Here is a 19118-nt window from a genome sequence, read left to right as displayed (position 1 = left end):
CTGCTGGTGATCTAAGACAAGGAAAGAATTCCCGCAGCTTTTTAAATGGAGTAAGATAAGCTTTCAAATTAGATTGAATGTAATGAGTTGTTGGAGCAGAAAATGACAGGAATAAGAAAAGCCATAATGGGCCACAGAAGGCATCCGAAGCCTTTGGAAGCAGACTATGCTATAATAAATCTTGGTTAGGAATATATTATCACTCTAAGTCATGGTTTGATTTAACCATAGTGATTTGGCTCACAAATGACATAAAGCAGGGCGCATAACTTGTTCTAGGATAAGGATCATATTCGGCTTTTGAATGGCATGCTGGGACCTCTATTCAAAAAGGAAAAAAGTACTTGGAGCAGGACAGAAAGGAAGGCCGCCTCCTAAACAGGATTCCCATTCCTTAAGAGGAACTACAGTTGAATGAAAGTCCATCTGAAGGTGAACAATGATTCATATTTCCTTTCATATCAGACGAATGAAGCATCATTCACAAAGGAAGATCCGATGAGTCTGGGGGTTAACTTTACTACTGTAAGGTTGTAAATTGAGTGCTGGACTCTACTCTCCTTCCTGTGCAAGGTTAGGGAACAGCAAAACTGCCACTATATACTTCAGTCCAAAGCTAAATTCCAAAATTATTCATAGCCAAAGAAACACACAGAGGAAGAGTCAGGGAGTAGGCCTAGAAGTCAAAAGCCAAACCAGTCTGAATGGTCAGAGCTTCAGAGAAAAAAGACTAGAGAGGAAAGATCAGGCTCTGGGCAGAGAGATCATTACCTGCAGGTGGTTGTCAGTTGTGAATCTCTGCCTCCAGCCATCCTAATGAAGCCAGTGCCTGGAGGCTGTGGGTGCCCAGATGGGGAAGAACAGGCTTTATCAGAAACCTGCCAAGGCTAAGTGGCTGTGGGTTTGGGGCCCAGAACTGGACAGTTTCCATCTTTGACTCTGAGCAGGGCAGCACTGCCCTGCTTAGATTCAGTGTGCAGTTTGGGGGTTTCCTGGACTCACAGCTCCTGCTTGCGCTATAGGTGGCAGTTGTGGCCAGGAGGATCTTTGCACAACTTTGTCTTGTGTGCCAACTGTACCCTTTCCTGGATCAGGAGGGCCTGCTCATATTCACTCAGAACCTTAGTCACATCCCAATAGATTACTGCAAAGCACCCTACATGGGGCTGTCCTTGAAGACCATCTGGAATGTACAATTGGTTCACAATGCAGCAGCACGGGCAGTTGTAGGTGCTTCTTGCTATGCCCATATCGTGCCACTACCCTGTGAACTGCACTGATTCCCAGTCAGTTCCAGGTGCAATTCAAATATACCCCCTTTAAAGCCCTAACCTCCGGATCCCTTCATTGAAACAATGCCGTCTTGTATAGGGTTACCTGTTGTCAGGCAAAAGGAGGACATGTCCTCCTTTTTAATCTCCTGACCTCCCTCCAGCAGGTGTGGTCTTAAAATCAAGTGTTGTCTGGCTTTTTGAGTATCTACAAGCTATCTATTCCTTTTTACAAAAGCACTCAAATGTTTATTTACTTGATTGGGTATTTAATCATGCAGTTGATCATTTTTGTTGCTTCCTGGATCCTTCACAACTGCTGTGTTTATGAATCTTGATGGATTTTAGGTGCATATGCCGGTCTATGACCATAATAAAAATTGAAAAACAAAACAAAGCAAAAAGTTATCTCTCCCTGAGCAGCTTTTCTCTGTGGTGCAGAGCTTCCCTGATAAGTGCTAACCACCAGTTAACAATCTCTGCTCCTGGCCTTAATTAGTTGACTAGTACCCTCCCACCCACTTGCACTGCTGCATAAAACAAACAAGACCTTAATCAGTTTCATGCTGAAGGCTTTTGCTTCCTAACCAGCTCTAGCACATTCCTGTGATTGAAAAACCAGTCTTTCTGACACCAGAAAAAGTAGTTTCATATACATGTAGGCCTAAGTACTTTTTTTTCCCCTGCAGTTTTTCCCTGTAATTTTTGTCACAGATGCCAAGATAGTTAAACAGTGAGTGTGTCATCCTCCCCCCACCATTTGTCCTCCCTTCTAATTGTCCGTGTCCTCCTTTGCCTGTTCAGTTATCTGGTAAACCTAATCTGGAAGGACCCAGGACATATGCCTTTTGGTGGTGGCCCCTATCTTATGGAACGCCTTTCCTCCTGCCATTCAATTGGACTCAAACTTCCTGGCCTCCAGGAAGACTGTCAAGACTTATCTCTTTCCCTGGGCCTTTGGTTGTGATGTGTTGGAGCCCCAATTGGATGATGGTGTTATTTCTGTTGGGATCACCATTTTATTGTTACATTATTTCACTATTGTTTGTAGAATTGTGGCTTTGTATTCTTTTTTGGTAGGTTTTGTTGAATTTTTTGTAAGCCACCCAGAGTCACCTTGGTTGAGTTGGGCAGCCATATAAATGTTTTACAAGAATACATAAAAATGTAGTTTTATGCTATGTATATATATGTATGGACACACGTATAAAAGATGGGGTATATAAGCCCATTCAAAGCAGGCCAAATGCAGAAAGAAAGATTTCAGTTTACATCTAGAGAATTATAACTTTGAGGAAGACAAAAAAAGTTTTCACAATAAAACATGGTTTCAAAACAACAAATAGCCCCCTTGTGAACTGGGCTAGGTAATGGTGGAAAGAAGCAGGAGATGGAAGAAAAGTGCCAAGGTGAGGCTGGACAATGTTTGAGGGTCTGATCAAGCTTTGTTGGAGAGTATAAAGATGTGTGGGAATTGTAGTGTTTTGAAGCCTCACATAGAACAAGGTTCCATGCATGGTGGGCATCCCACTTTGATTCCTCTGGAACTCAAACCCAGCCTGGCCGACCAGACTAAGTGGAATAGATGTGAACATGTGAGTGAAGCTTTAGTTCAGAAGATGAACAGCAAACCTATATTTGCTTCTACAAGTTTGCATCTCTGGATAAACAAATACCCCTAGAAGTGCTTTCTAGTACAGGAAAAGGCACTCTTTAAAAACTCAGATGTGTTGTTTGTTGCCTATCTGTTCCATAGATACTATAAGGATGAGTACTTATGCATTAATCAAGTCACAGGCTTGAGATTAACTTTCGCTTAGATGAAGGCAAAAAGAAGGTATCAGCAAGTGAAGGCCAGTTTTGAAAAAGAAAATCAGTCCAGCCAATAGTGTTTCCAAATAACTTGAAAAACAAAGGGTGATTATATTACAGTAGTTCAGGTGCTTGCAATAGCCCAGCAGAAAGTTTAAGGGTCTTGCCAAGGAAATTATGTCAGCAGCTTCAGGGCTGATATAAGAGTATTTGCTGGAGCTCATTCGGTTTGCAAGCAGCCATGCTGTCATGTTCGCCGTTTCAATGTCTTTGATACATCGTAACGTTTCACATGTCATTAGCTGGATGCGTGTTTCATCTTTCTCAGGAGGATGGGAGTCTTTATCTTTTGGCTTTGCTATGGAATGTATTTGCATTATCTACTGTGTTCAAGGTTACTTTCCCAGGCTAGCAACTCTGACGATTGCCAGCACCTGTGACGGGCGGGGCTGTTACGAGGGAGGCGGGATACGTTTGCACCAAGGGTTTAAGTTTGTATTTGGCGCGCTTTTGCTCATTCTCAGCTTTCTCTGTATTTGTCCTAAGTTCCTTAATAAATCAGATTTCATATAGCAGCCTCTTGTGAGTCTGAGTATTTGGGCTGGGGCAATCATTACATAAAGCTGAGAATCTAAGATCCCAACTCCGCTGGCCCCTGTCCAGGAATAGGCAAGTTGTCTAACCCTGTGAGGGAGAGCGCCAGCGATGACCGAACCCGACATCGTGATGATGGAAGAAGGGGAGCCGGACTCGACCGTGAGGCGACCCGACCGACCGTCCCAAGTGGGGGAGCTGTCAGCCATCCTAGAAGAGGCGAGCTCCGAATCGGAGGGTGAAGCTGGGGGCAGGAAAACTGCCCCGGAGACCACCGTAACCTCCCCGGGTGAGCTGGTCACCTGGGATGAGACCCAAGGGGATGTCTCGGTGGCGGGGGGCCCTTCCTGGAGGCAGAGGTACCCATTATCCCCCACAGTGGTTCAGGTGCAGCCCAAAGAAGGCTCCCCCACCCCGGATCGTATCCGGGTGCTGGAGTCAAAAATGGACTCGTTGGAAACCATACTGAAGCAGCTGAGTCTAGACGTGACCTCGTTGAGAGAAACCCGGGAAGGCTCAAGCCAACGGCATTCGACCCCTTCGTCCCATGGGCAGTCCCCGGAGCGGAGACGGACGGCGCGGACGTGCGAGAGGGACCAGACGGTACAGATGGAAATAGCATCATCGCCTGTGTGGCCGCCCCCGGGCCCCGCGCCGCCACTAGCCCGGGAAGCGCAAGCCCCTATAGCCCCGGTGGCGGGGCGCAGTCCGGCGGGGGGCGGGATGAGAGACTTCCCTGTCAAGTTTGATGGGGATCCAACCAAACTCTCATTTTTCCTGACGAATGCTAAAGCCTACATGGAGGAATGGGGGTCGCTTTTTCAATCGGAAAAGGCAAAGATCATCACCATTGCCACCAAACCGAAAGGGAGGGCGGCAGACTGGTATGTCCAGATGTGCCAGTCGGAAGCGCCTGAACTGGAGAAATTCAGCGAGTTCCTCTGGGCATTGAGGCAACACTTTGAGGATCCCCTGGCGAAAGAGAGGGCAAAGCGAGCTCTGAAAGAACTTAAGCAGGGGTCAAGATCCGTGGCTGATTACGCGCTAGAGTTCAAAGCGCTCGCTGGGAAGGTAGATGACTGGTCCCAAGCCACCATCATCGAGTTATTCAAGGATGGCCTGAACACAGAGGTGCTGCGCTGGTCCTTGGGGAGAGACGACCCATATACGCTGTACGAGTGGATCCAGCTGGCGGGAAGGGCTGAGCATGCCCATGAGATCTTCGCCCATCGAAGGACCGCCAAATCGGGGCGGGAGACGAAGCCTAGTCGCCCACCGAGCACCGGGGGGCGACCCGGGCAACGACCCTGGGACGAGGAGCGAGAGAAGCGGTATGCAAAAGGCCAGTGTCTGCGTTGTGGTAAGGAGGGGCATCGAGTGGCAGCGTGCCCGAAGGCAAAGGGAGAGGAACGGCTCGGCAAGCCACCAACGAAGTCCCCTTCCCTGCCGAGGAAGCAGAAAGCAGCGGTGGCTGAAAGCGAGGGAGACGATGTGATGTTCTACGAGGATGAGGGTGAGCCCGAGCGACTGCAGCCGGCGGGAAACGCCAGCCACCTGCTTTAAAGGGTGCCGCAGGGCAGGTGGTGGAAGAAGGGCGCGAGCCTTCATCGGTGAGTGGCAGTCACCGCATTCTCACGGTGAAGTTGAAGTTGGGCTCCTGATCCAAGACTGTAGAAGTATGGGCCATGATCGATTCGGGGTGTTCCAGGTGTCTAATGCACCCCGATGTGGTAGCGGCTCTGGAGCTACCCACTTTCCCTTTACAGCGACCCATCGCCTTTACACAGCTGGATGGGTCCATGGCAGGGGGCAAACCGGTCACCCATTTCACCGGGCGGGTAGCCTTGCAGCTGGGCAGCCACAGGGAAGGTTTGTCTTTTGTCGTGGCTCTGGTAGGGGGTCCCCTGGTGGTGTTGGGGGTGCCCTGGTTGGTTCAGCAAAATCCCCAAATAAACTGGGTCTACCGGACTATCACGTTTAGGGATGGGTTTTACCAAGCGACGGAAGGGAAGGGTACCCCAGAGGAGATGGTGGGGGTTGCGGCAGCTGCGACTCCGCATTGCCCGGCCCCTCCTCTGGAAGGATTGCCGGCGGAGTACCGGATGTTTGCTGATGTGTTTGGCGAAAAGGAAGCGGATCAGTTGCCCCCTCATCGTAAAACGGATTGTGCCATTGAGCTAGTGCCCAACACCCAATTGCCCAAGCCAAAGATTTATTCCATGACGCAAAAGGAACTAACTCTGTTGAGAGACTTTGTGGACAAAAATTTGGCACGCAGATTCATTGAGCCAGCGAATTCACCGGTGGGGGCGCCGGTCCTCTTCTGCCCCAAAAAGGATGGGACATTGAGACTTTGTACCGATTTTCGCGGATTAAATGCCGTCTCAATTTCCAACAAATATCCCCTGCCATTGATCAAGGACATTGATCTGGCTAAGGGGAAAATCTTCTCTAAACTCGATTTAAGAGAAGCTTATTATCGGGTTCGAATCAAGGCGGGCGACGAGTGGAAAACTGCCTTCAATTGCCCGTTGGGAGCATTCCAGTATAAGGTGTTACCTTTTGGTCTGGCTGGGGCCCCTGGGGTATTTATGCAATTGATCAATGAAGTACTGCATGAGCATCTGTTTAAGGGGGTATTGGTGTATTTGGATGATGTATTGATTTATACTGAAACCATGGAAGAACATGTCTCTCTGGTGAAAAGGGTGCTGAGTAAACTCAGATCAGCAGAATTGTATGCCAAACTGTCTAAATGTGCCTTTCACCAGACGCAAATTGACTATTTGGGGTATAGAATTTCAGATAAAGGCATTGAAATGGACCCTGCAAAGGTGCAAGCTATCATGGACTGGGAAAGTCCCCGTACCCGCAGGCAACTTCAAAGTTTCCTGGGGTTCAGTAACTACTACAGATTATTCATAAGGGGATTTGCTGAAATTGCCTTGCCACTAACCGAATTACTCCGAACCAAGGGTTTGGGAGACACTCAAGAGTAAAGAACCCAGGGGCGCTATTGCGCTGGACGCCTGCTTGTCAAACGGCGTTTGAGCGGCTCAAGGCAGCTTTTATCAAAGAGCCCATTTTGCAACACCCCGATCCCTCGAAACCTTTTGTGGTTCAGGCTGATGCCTCCGATTATTCCATTGGGGCATTGTTGATGCAACAAGACGGGACAGGATGCCTCAAGCCATGTGCCTACCTGTCCCACAAATTCTCCGAGACTGAGCGGCGTTGGCATGTATGGGAGAAAGAGGCATTTGCAGTAAAAGCCGCGTTAGAAGCTTGGCGGCATCTGTTAGAGGGGGCGAATCATCCCTTTGAGGTGTGGACTGACCATAAAAATTTGGAGGCTCTTAGCACTCCTCGAAAACTGAGCCCAAAACAAGTTCGTTGGGCTCAATTTTTTGATCGGTTCAACTTTCAATTGAAGTTTATTCCAGGGAAAAAGAATTTCCTGGCTGATGCGTTGTCAAGGCAACCTCAAGACTCTGGGGCAGCGCCAGAAGTGGTTAGCACCCTCTGGACGGCGCCCCAATTAGGTATGCAGGCTGCGACGCGTAGCCAAACGCGCGCGCAGCAGCCACCCGCTGCAGACGCCGCCCAACCGACCGCTTTGTCAATTCCTTCCCAGTTGCAACAAAAGTTTCTAAAAGAGCTAAAAACAGATACTTGGCTGCTGGCAAACAAAGACAATGTTACTTTTGCCCAAGGCTTCGCTTGGAAATCCGACCGCCTCTACGTCCCTGAAAGCCTAAGAAAAGAGGTGTTATTACGTTCCCACGATGACAAACTAGCGGGTCACTTCAGGTTTGTGAAGACCCTACACCTCATTCGGAGGCAGTTCTGGTGGCCCACATTGCGCAAAGATGTCAAGGACTACATTGCCTCCTGCACTGTTTGTGCGATGTCTAAGCGCAAGGGGGGGAAGCCTCAGGGGCTGCTGCAGCCGGTGGCTGCCCCATCTTACCCATGGGATGAAATTTCCATGGACTTTATTGTTGAATTACCACCCAGTCAACGCAAGACTGTCATTTGGGTGGTCAAAGGCTATTTCTCAAAACAAGCCCACTTCATTCCTTGCGTGTCCATTCCGTCGGCACGACAATTGGCTCGCCTCTTTCTAGTACACGTGTACAGGTTACACGGATGTCCATCCCGCTTGATTTCGGACAGGGGTACACAATTTACTTCGCAATTCTGGTGGGCGTTCCTCAAACTCTTAGGAACGAAGCAAGCCCTATCCACGGCGTGGCATCCACAGACGGACGGGGCCACAGAGGCTTTAAATTCCACCCTGGAGCCGTACCTTCGAGCTTTTGTGAATTATCAGCAGGACAACTGGGTAGACCTCCTCCCTTTTGCAGAAGTGGCTTACAACAATGCGGTTCATCAAAGCACCGGTCAAACCCCTTTTCATGTTGCCCAAGGCAGAGACTTTGTACCTATCCTGGATTTACCGCAACCTCCAGCCGGCTCAACCACCCCGGGCGATTGGGCAACGCAACTCACAGACTCCTGGCCAGTGATTCAAAAGGCACTAGCTGATGCACAATTGGATTACAAACATTATGCTGATCGGAAGCGGGCTCCTCAGCCGGCATTTCAAGTCGGAGACTCGGTCTACCTGTCCACTAAGTACATTAAGTCCTCAAAACCTTCTAAGAAACTAGCTCCTAAATTCGTGGGTCCTTTCCCCATTACCGCTCAAATTAATCCTGTGACTTTTAAACTTGACTTGCCTCATAATCTCAAACGCTTACATCCTGTTTTTCATTGCAGTTTGCTCAAACCGACTATTCGTTCTGACCGATGGCATCACCAACCTCCACCTCCAACCCCCATCATGATTGACGGTCAGCAACACTTTGAAGTTAAAGAAATTTTAGATTCTAGACGCCTTCGCAATACTCTCCAATACTTGGTTCGCTGGAAGCATTTCCCTCATCCAGAGTGGGTCGCTGCACCAGATGTGGCTTCTCCTGTCTTAGTGGCCCGTTTCCACTCTGCTTACCCCACTAAGCCGGGTCCCTAGGGGTATTTTTGGGGAGGCGGTATGTCATGTTCGCCGTTTCAATGTCTTTGATACATCGTAATGTTTCGCATGTCATTAGCTGGATGCGTGTTTCATCTTTCTCAGGAGGATGGGAGTCTTTATCTTTTGGCTTTGCTATGGAATGTATTTGCATTATCTACTGTGTTCAAGGTTACTTTCCCAGGCTAGCAACTCTGACGATTGCCAGCACCTGTGACGGGCGGGGCTGTTACGAGGGAGGCGGGATACGTTTGCACCAAGGGTTTAAGTTTGTATTTGGCGCGCTTTTGCTCATTCTCAGCTTTCTCTGTATTTGTCCTAAGTTCCTTAATAAATCAGATTTCATATAGCAGCCTCTTGTGAGTCTGAGTATTTGGGCTGGGGCAATCATTACACATGCCAACATTTTCAACTCTTGGTTTGCAAGATCTTTTCCCCTTTAGTCATGGAGATTCACCAGGCTTTGTGGTCCCAGCAGGTGTCCCTCCACCTTTCAGTGCATGGAAAATAAATAAACTCCACTTGCTTTTGTTAAGGAAACTAATGAGAATTACAGTACAAAGCCAGTATTCCAGAAAATATCTGAAAATGTTCAGAAATATCTAACTGAATTGCTCTAGCAATGCTTCCAGGCCATGCACTGGAGGCTTGCAGAATGGGTCCTGGAGCTGCAGATCTAGCTACTGTACATTCAGATTGGCTGGAATTGCACTATATGCTTAACATATTTTCTGGATTCACATGATAACAATGAATCTATGAGTGTTTACACATCAGGTGAAGCCACAAAAAACTAACCACAGTTAAAACTAAACTCAACATACTATGAAAATACAGGTAGTCTTTCACAGATCGGTAAACAGCCGCAGAAGCATGACAGGAGTTCTTCCCATGCTCACAGTTCAGTTCTGTCTTGAGCATTAGCTGAGCTGAATGCTTCATATTCAGCATTCAATATTTCAATACTCAGTATTTTTCCTCAAACGTGCAACACTTCAGCTCTTAGCTCACCAGCTCGCCTCTTATTGCCACCAAGTTGGCACTAAGGATGTCCATTAAACGCACATAGTTTATAAAATGATTAAGTCTAGGAAGATGCCTTCCTGCCTTGCTCACTCTACTAAAAATTGTTTTTAAAACAGCATGCTTGAATTTTCAGTGTCTACTTCTGAAGGGTTGGGAAGCAATTCTGAAGCTCCAGTCCAGAACACAGTAAGGCTATGCATGGCATTGCGCTTTGGGAAGTGCACTAGTCCAAGCAAAGCCCCTAACCTTGAAGCATTAAAGCAGCCATGTCCTCCAGAAAGTCCCACACAGCTACTTGAAAGCACTTCCCTACTTGTCTCTACATGATGCATACAGCACATTTCCACTGGAACCGTCAGCAGTGTGAAATACCTGTGTATACATACATGCAGAAACAACTGAGGAAACAGCCTTACTGAGAAGATGTCGCTGCTTTAACACTTAGAAGAAGGATGCTCTGCTTGTGCTTGTGTTTTGCAAAAAGCCCTTTCAAGCATATTTCTTCAGTCTTCACTGGGCCCAGCAGTGGCTTGCTGCTGGAAGTGTTCCCCACGCAGGTTGCTCTTTGCTGCTGAAGGTGCGGTGCACAGTAATCAGCACCTCTGAGTGGGGGGATCAGTCAGAAACTGTTTAAGGACCCCATCCAGATCACAAATACTCTATATAGCTGTTTTTCTTTAAAGTGTGCCAATCAAAGCACTTTGGTCCCTAAATTGGTCCCTAAATTTCAACTTCTTGAAATATATCAGAGGTACATGATCTGAGACCCAAGGCCACTGGCAATCCTGATCTTAAAAAATTGCTGCTGATTTGTAATTTTTAATCTGAAATGGTTCTATGAAAGCCCTGTTTCCATCCAGTCAAAGATGTACAGAAATTTAGAAATGCACCAAATTCATCAAACTCCTAAATCACAGGATTACTTCTTCTTTTTTTTCCTCCCATTATACACATTATAAAATGAACCATTTTATAGTCTCAATCTCATGCACTCATACCTACAAACTAAAACACAATGGTAGTATGTTTTTGCCACATGCCATGAGAACTCTTAGGAATGCTTTTCCCGATAAATATAAGAAACCATTACTGGATAAACAAATTGCACCAGTGTTTGTGGAATGGTCTGATTGCTAACAGTTCTTTCATTTGTCATTTGATTGGTATGGTAGCTCAAGCATCCTGCCCTTGAACTGATTCATTAGAGCTTATTTGCACCTGCCCAGTGACAATGAGAATACCATGAGGCATGATGGCACACCGTTCAGAATTGCCCTGTGCCCAGTCAATTAAATGCAGTTAGACAGATCATGTCACACTACTGCATTTCACTAAAACGTTACCAAAGACAAGCAGCCATCTATTCTTACTTAACCTTAGAGCACCTGTCACAGTCCCCTTCAGAATTTGGCAATAACATTTTCAATTGCTTGAGAAGCATTTAAGTTTATTTTACTATCACTCTGCATAATGTGCTGGGGGGGAGAACTAACTCTTTTGTTTTGGCCCCACCTGCTTTGGGGAGTTTGTGGCTTCCGACATGCCATTTAAAGACCAAGTACAACTATCAGCCTAAATGCAGTTCCCCAACCCTGCTGGAGGACCTAGTTTGTGCTGGAGATTGTGAAGGAATGAAGATCACAAGGGCCCCTGCAGAAGATTCAGGAAATAAGAACTCTCCTGGATCAGGCCAATACTCCATCGAGTCCAGGATTCTTCTCATTCAGGAAGCTTATAGCCATGAACAGGAGATCAACAGCCTTTCTCCATGCTGGCCCCTACCAACTGGTCTTCAAATCACGTTCATAGCCTGATTGCCAATGCATTTGTCCACTTCCCTTTTAAACTGGCGGTCCACCAGCAGATTCCATAGTTAACTAGGCACTGTATAAATAAGTACTATCTTCATCCCTTCTGAATCTCTCTGCTTTTAGTTTCCATGGATAACCAAAGTGCTGACACCATGAAAGAGGGAAATAAGCTCCTCCATGCCCATATTTTCTTCCTAGGCATGATATGATACATCATATCTACCTTTCCCTATCTTTGCTCCAAACTGAAAAGTTCTAGTCTACAGATTTTCTTCCTAGCACACCAGAAAGTGCTGTAGTCCGCTAATCATTCTGGTTGCCATTGTTTTAACCTTTTCCAGTAGACAACTAAATATTCAAGGAAGGTTGAAATATTGAAGGAACACTACCTCTTATTTTTTTCAAAAAAAAAATTATTCCTGGTATCAAAGTACTGAAAGTTCTCAAACGTTTTACCTGTAAGGATACTTCACTGGAGTTTAGGTCCAGAATCCCTCCATATGAAAGGCGGGAACGGTACTGCTCTCCTGGAATAGGATAGTCTGTGGTCAGAAGCTGGTCTTCTGTTCGATTCTCTGTTTTGGATGCCTCTGGGTGCAACCCATCCATTTCCAGAAGAGTGCAATGTCCATTCTCATGATCTGTTCTGGAGGTGTTCTTGCTGCCCTTACCACCAGGGACAGTCCTGGTAATGACCCCAAATTTTCTCGTCCTTTTGCCATTTTGAGTGGTTTTCCCACTGGGCTCAGAGGTAGGTCTGGCTCTGGGTTCGGTGCTCTTGCTATTGTTGCCATTTGACGGAGGAAGTGGGGCCTTGCGCTTGATCCGGCGCAACATGATCAAGTAGATGAAGCCGCCATTCCAGCACTGATCAGCCAGGTAGCTGCCAGAAAAGAAAGAAACGTGAGGTTTTACATATTTGCTTGGGAAAGGGAGACATGGGACATAAATTAATAAGCACATTGAACGCCCCACCTATGTTAGAACCCCCAAGCTTGGAAGCTTCGTTTGGATCATGTCAAGCGTTTCCCATGACCTTCTTGTCTTCTATATAGAATCAGCTCTTCAAAGTCCAGTTTTGGATACCACATAAATTGCAACGATGCACACACACACCTATTTAGGCTTCCAAGTTTGGAAAAGGACAAGCCCTACAGTCTAACCCATTTGGAATGGAGTATCTCTACTGGTTGTAAGAGGCACTGACATGAAGCCCTTCCAAATTCTCCTTGGAAAGTTGGCAGAAGAACCCCAAAGATAAGCAAAAGACCAACTATTGCAATGAATGTAGAAATGGATTGTCTCTACATACTGTAGACCCTTAAATCTGAATCTTGTGTACACACAGGATCTACGATAGTCTGAGAGTTTGGATTGTTATGGAATGTTCATAAATATTCTAACTGCTTATAGAATGAAACAGAGAAACTTCACAAGATTCAAAGATCTAGATAGTTGGATACTAATGCTTCATTTACTACCTGAAATAGCTGGTCAAAGAAGAACACAGAAATGCCTTTCAAACAGGAATAGGTCACCTGGTGTCCTCTTGATTTTTGACTTTATAATTCCCATTCTCCATAACACTACTTTCAGCCCCAGCCACTCCCATTTATAATAAGGTGTTGCCTTATTATAAGATACAGTAAAAGTTTATAAGGGCTGCTGAGCTAATATAAGTGAAATTTGAGAGCCGTAGTATACAAATGTAAATTTAATTTCTAAGCAAAAAATGAATTTGAAATACAGTGGTTCTAAGGAAAATTGGAGTAGTTACTGGTTTGAAATTTCTCATGAGGAAACCATTTCAATTATTTTCTTAGAGAATTTAAAACTTACGTGGAATCGGGAGCTCTCAGCCTACCTATAGAAGATCAGATCTGCATTCTATTCATATTTGACCTATAGGTTTAAAGAGCTCTGTGAATAGCTTCGGGTATGTCTCTACACTTGCAATTTATTTTGATTAAAGATTTAAATGTGTTTACACCAAGGACGAAACCTTGAACAAATAAACACAGGGCAGAAGCCTTTTGGTTTCAGGGGTCGGAGATCTTGACAGATCTTAAGGGATAAAGCAAGGGGAGCAGAGCTGCAGAGAAAAAAATAGGTGGTGGATCTTTTGGAAAACCATTCTGCAGCATTAGAGGTTTACTGATATCTGAAGCTATGCTATTCTGTGTCAGGCCTTTGCCCCATCTAGCTTATTGGGTACTGCTTGCTCCAATATTATATTCAATGTGTTTTTATATCAATGTATTTAAAGTATTTTTAACTTCGAACACTTCCAAGGAATGAACTGCATGACAATCAAGAAGCAAAAGCTTTCCAGGATGAGAAATACAATTTGGCTGAAAAAGAATAAGAGGTCTCAGGTAAGGTCCAGGTTTTGAGAGAGGGGCTTCAGTGGAATTTCTTCAAATGTCAAAAGTACAGAGAAGACTATAAAACTTCCTGAGGTATCCTGTCCCTACTCCATGGCTGAGCCGTTGTGGCCATATGTGAGAAACAAGAAGATTGAGAAGGTTCCCTTTCTCATGAACACAATACATGCAGGTAGAGTTCCTCCATGCTAAGGTGAATCCTGGCTAATCTGGTTCCTTCTCTGCACTGCAGAATCCTATGGCCAAACCAAAGCATCTTTTACTTGCTATGCTTAGTGTGATGGCTAAACTAGGCCATTATGGCTTGCTTAACCAACCATAATTTTGAAAAGCTGACTTAGCATTATTTGTGAATGACGCCTATATGTCTATATCAATATGCCTTCTCTGCAATTGCTGAATCTACACCAACCTTCTCCGAGACTGTCTGCACAATCTTGTGGAGCATGCTGTTACTGCTGGTGAGATCTGTTACCACTTTCTGGAGCCCTCTCCTATCTGGAGGACTTTTCTCAGATGTGGACACAGATCACCAAGCCCCCTTGCTTAGGGCAAAAACAGAGACTCCATGCTACAGCATCCTGCCAATAAGGGCTGGATTCTATAAAATCTCTGTTCCATTCTGGCAGCCAGCAGGGTAAACAGGACCCCAAACCCCACTTTTGGCAGCTTGTAGAGTGCTTGAAACCAGCCAAGCTTTCAATAAATCTGGCCTCAGAGTATTCAGGAGGTTTTGTACTTTATTTTCAGCATTTAAACTCCATATGCCTTAAGGATTTCAGTCCAGTTTATATTCAAATTTGCCACACAATTCTAACGCTGCTTGTGTTCCTCTCATTATTAACTTGGAAGCCCTAGGCTCTCATGGAAAACTATTTATTTCTCAGTGCTGCTTTCGTATTTTAAGCCTTCCTAAAAAAAAAAAAAGTAAAGAAAGAGTATATTGCTAACCAGATTTCAGTTGAGCTGTGATATTGAAAACAGAAACTGCAATCACAGTTGTGTAACTGGAATGTTTACTCTGGCAAAGGGAGGATTCAACTGGATGAAGGTGGATTCAATTAAAACCCTTCACGTTAAGAAGTTGGTAACAGATTCCACTTAACCAACTCATTCGCAATACTTCTAATCTCTATGATAAATTATTTTACCACAGAGCTTGAATATTTCTGCAGTTCCTCTCATTAATGCAAAGCCATCAGTACTGAATTTCTTTACTAGTTGTGAGAAAGTCCCCTGGGATGCAGAGGTCAATTGGGGAGCTGTCAAGAGAGGCCCTAACACCTCTTGAAGGCCTATACGTCGTATTAACTTTAGCTGTCATTGGCATTTGCAACAAAATGTGGACCACAATTTTAGTAATGGCTGGATTAGAATAAGTCCTTAATTGCTTTGGGCCAGTGTTTTGAGCCTGAAGATCAAGTTGTGTGGGTACAAGTCTGAATGATAAATATTCTGTGGAAGTGCAGAAGCTAAGATAGCTATCTGGGGAGCAGTTCAAGATGTGATAGGGCAGTCAACTGAATAAGATGGGTGGGGTGAAACTATGTAGAAGATTTAGCAAGCTGAAGAATGGGGCTTGACCATGGTTTAGTAGGGAACAAGGGCCCAGTATAGAGGGGAGATTAAACAAAGTAGGTCAGTTATGTTATAAATATGGACAAGACCGTGGGGGAGTGGGGAGCAGAGCTGGATTGTTCTTTCTTTCCTTTACTGTGTTAAGCCAATTTCACATGTTTTCTGCCTTCAAATGGCAAGAAACTAAAATTTCGTTGGCAGTCCTGTTGGTTTCAACCCAGTATTTCAGATTCCTTTGATGTTTTTGTTCCTGCAACTAGCATGATAAAGAGTTGCTATCTCTATAGCTGCTGCCAGTTCTGTGCTCTTCCAAGCTCATCCTCTTTCCAATTATTTGTTTTTTGTGCCTTTGAGTCAGTTTTTGATTCATGGCGACTGCCTGGACTAGTCACTGCCCTGTCCTATTATTAACAGCACATTATATTTCAAGTTTTACTAGATATTTTGCTTGGGTAGTATCCCCTTTTTTTCCATGGCTACCCCTCCATATCTTCAAAACACACCAAAATCCACCAGTGTGTCTGAGTCAACTTATAATCAGCACATGATGGGATTTAGGCAGATACAATTATCCTGTTGGAGGGTCTACCATCCAGAAGGTTTCTGTACTCGGGTATCTGAAGAAAGTCTTGAAAGCTATTTAATTTATGATGCAAGAAGCATCTGGCCCAGGGTAGCACAAAGTTCTCATTAGCCATATACAGAACTGGTTGGGAGCACAAATTAAATGTGGTATCTAAAGGCTCTTTGCACTGAGATGCTTTGCTTGAAAAGAAGAGGGAAGGGAAGGAGGACTCTGACCTCAGTTCCACCTCCAACAGAAGTTATCCCTATATACATGTACTAATGATGGGCTGAAAGTATCAATTGACTCTTCCATTGTTAGTAGTGTGGTCAAACAAAAATAATTCTAGAACAATCATCCCCAACCTCTGGTCCTCAGATGCTGTTGGATTTCCTCTCCCAACATTCTTCACTATGGATTATCCTGACTTATAACGGTGAGAATTGTTCTCTAACAAGAGCAGAAATCCCTAGATTGGGAATGGTGTCCTAATAAATCCATTTTTTTTCCCTGTGGAAATTTTGCAATGCAAGAAAAGAGCGAAGAGATGGTATTAGGAGGGAGACATTGTGGCAGACACATCACAGTCTTCCTATGCAACAAAAAGAAGTGGGAAGTATGGTGGCAAAGTTCTGAGATGCCATAAGAAACCATGCAACTCCCAATTGCTGATGCTGATTGCATTTTTGAACCATTTCAGCATAAGAATATAATTTAGTTAAAACAAAGCGCAAAGCCACCATCGCTAACCATTCTAAGGCAAACAACAACCTGTCCCCTATTCATGGCACCATGGTTCACATAAGCCTTTGGAAAATCAAATCCTAAAAGGAAGATCTCTTCAGACAAAGTGGGATTTATTTAGAAGGCCAAAAAAAACGGTATAGTAAGCTCCTATTTAGAGTTATGTGACACAACAAGAACATCAAATGAGGGAATTAATCAAGTAGAAGAAGAGAACACAAACAATTGTCACCGTCCTTATCTCAGCTGTCCTCATTTAACTGAAGTTATTCTGGTTTTTTCATACTGAAGCTTTAGTTGGCAGGCGGTTAACTGATTTAATTAGTCGTTTACTGTGAAACACTTCTGCCTTCTCTTTAAGCTATAAACCGGCCTTACGTTATCTGTTATGACAGATAACATAAATGGCGGCACTGCACCTAGGAGCAGCCTTCCTAAACCTGGTATCTTCCAGAAGCATTGGGACTATACTTCCCAGAATTCTCAGCCAGCATGGACTATGGTGCCTCTGGAAGGCACTCAGGTGGGGAAGGCTGATGTAGACCATATACAGTACGTTGCCTCCAGAAAGATGAATCTACCTGACAAAGCTCTGATCTGAAAGCTCCCCTGGCATACACGAAAACTTGCAAAAATTTAATCAAAGATTTTCCTTGAAAACTGTCTGTTAGCCTTCCTTCAGAGAATTATAATTTCCACACCCATTTTCTTAATCAGATAAATGTTTAAAAATATGGCAAATGGGAGACATGTAATGAGAATCACACCACTTGGCACAGAGGTGAAAGTGTTGGACTGGCTCAGGCACAGAAGCCCACTGGGTGATTTTGGATTAACTCTCCTTCAGACAAATGTATCTTACAGTGTCACTGTTGTGGCAATAAAATGAGGCGGTCTTCCTATGTGCACTATTTTGAGTGAAGGCTGAATATAAATTGGATGGGTGGACAGACAGATGCAAAATTGGAAAAATGTACATAAGGAAAGAATCTGGATCACTTTCTTTCCCCGCCATTATCCCAGTCTAAATTGCCCCAAATCCTTAAAACAAGTAAACAGACAAAGAGAAATGAAGAACTTTCTTGCAACTATTCCTGTGGAAGAAAAATACAGGGACTTCCTTGCAAACACACAGTTGAATATTTTGATTTTCATTTCACCTGGGTTGCACTTTAAAATTGTAGAGGAATATCTTTCTTCCCTCTCCTCTACCATGTTACACTACTATATGCATGATGTAACATGCAACCTTCTCAGAAACATACGTATTTCTAGGCAACCAGCTTTTTATACATCACCTTTGTCCAGCCTAGGTCCTTCAAATATGTTTCACTGGGTTTTGATTCCCACAATTCTCCAGTAAAAGTTCAACACATTAGGAGAGCATCAGGCTGGTAAAAGCTGTATTACATCACCAACTACTGTTGTGTACCCAAAAGCCATGCCAAGAGCACACATCCTTTCATTTAAGCAAACAAGCTTAGAAGGTGAGTATTTTACAGAGACCAATAACACTGTAATAAAGGAAACTGCAGTGGTGTGTGGTAGCCAAGCACAGACTTCCTCTGCTTTCCAGATGTATTGGATTACAGCCCCATCATTGGCATGCTGGCTGAGGTGATGAGATTTATTGTTTAACACATCTGGAAGGTAAAGGATGGGGGAAGACTGAACAAACATCATGACACTCCATGTGGACAACATCTGTGTTGGCAGTCAGGAAATTAAGAGAACCCTGTGTGACAAATCTGCTGTCATTTCTCTTTCCCAAAATTCTCTTTGTTTCTTCAAAGCAAGGCTTTTACTGCAGAGGTGAACTTAACCTATTCAAATACTACGAAGAGTCCCCTTGATTCCTTGTAGGCTAGTCTGGGAAGCAAAAAACATTCTGAAGGAAGACAGTGCCATCCACACCGCAGCCAAGAAAACTGGATGGATGTGTCCATGAAGCCACCAAAAGGTAAGTTCAACTTAAAGCGAATGTTCCTTTTTATTGTGCCATAAACTTACGCAACCCCTAGCACATTTCACCAAATGAAACAAGGAAATTGGCTCTATGGGAAGTTAAATTGCCATTAGGTATGTTAATCCTGAAGCTTCCACAGGGTTGCCATGTTTTTTTCCTCCCAACAGCTAATTTCCTTTAAGAAGAATAGTGGGGAACATCAGATACAAATTCCCATTTCATACGATATTGATCTCAGCAAAATATAACTTGATTTTACATAAGAAGTTCCTCCAAGTCTACAACACGGAAGGAATTTTATAGAGGATGGTTTGTGTTACTCCTTGGATACA

The 19118-nt window shown here is 44.5% G+C and overlaps 1 protein-coding gene across 1 annotated transcript in view; it reads right to left on the bottom strand.

The window, feature by feature from the left end:
- PDZD2 (PDZ domain containing 2) overlaps window positions 1–19118 on the bottom strand; it is a 196932-nt gene that overhangs the window by 76719 nt on the left and 101095 nt on the right. The window contains exon 2 of the mRNA XM_063293175.1: window positions 12006–12432. Within this exon, the coding sequence (XP_063149245.1) occupies window positions 12006–12432 (427 nt within the window). The remainder of the gene's footprint in view (window positions 1–12005; window positions 12433–19118) is intronic.

Source organism: Candoia aspera, chromosome 2 (assembly GCF_035149785.1).
Source record: "Candoia aspera isolate rCanAsp1 chromosome 2, rCanAsp1.hap2, whole genome shotgun sequence".
Lineage (NCBI taxonomy): Eukaryota > Metazoa > Chordata > Lepidosauria > Squamata > Boidae > Candoia > Candoia aspera.
This window is presented reverse-complemented; position numbering and strand designations above follow the sequence as displayed.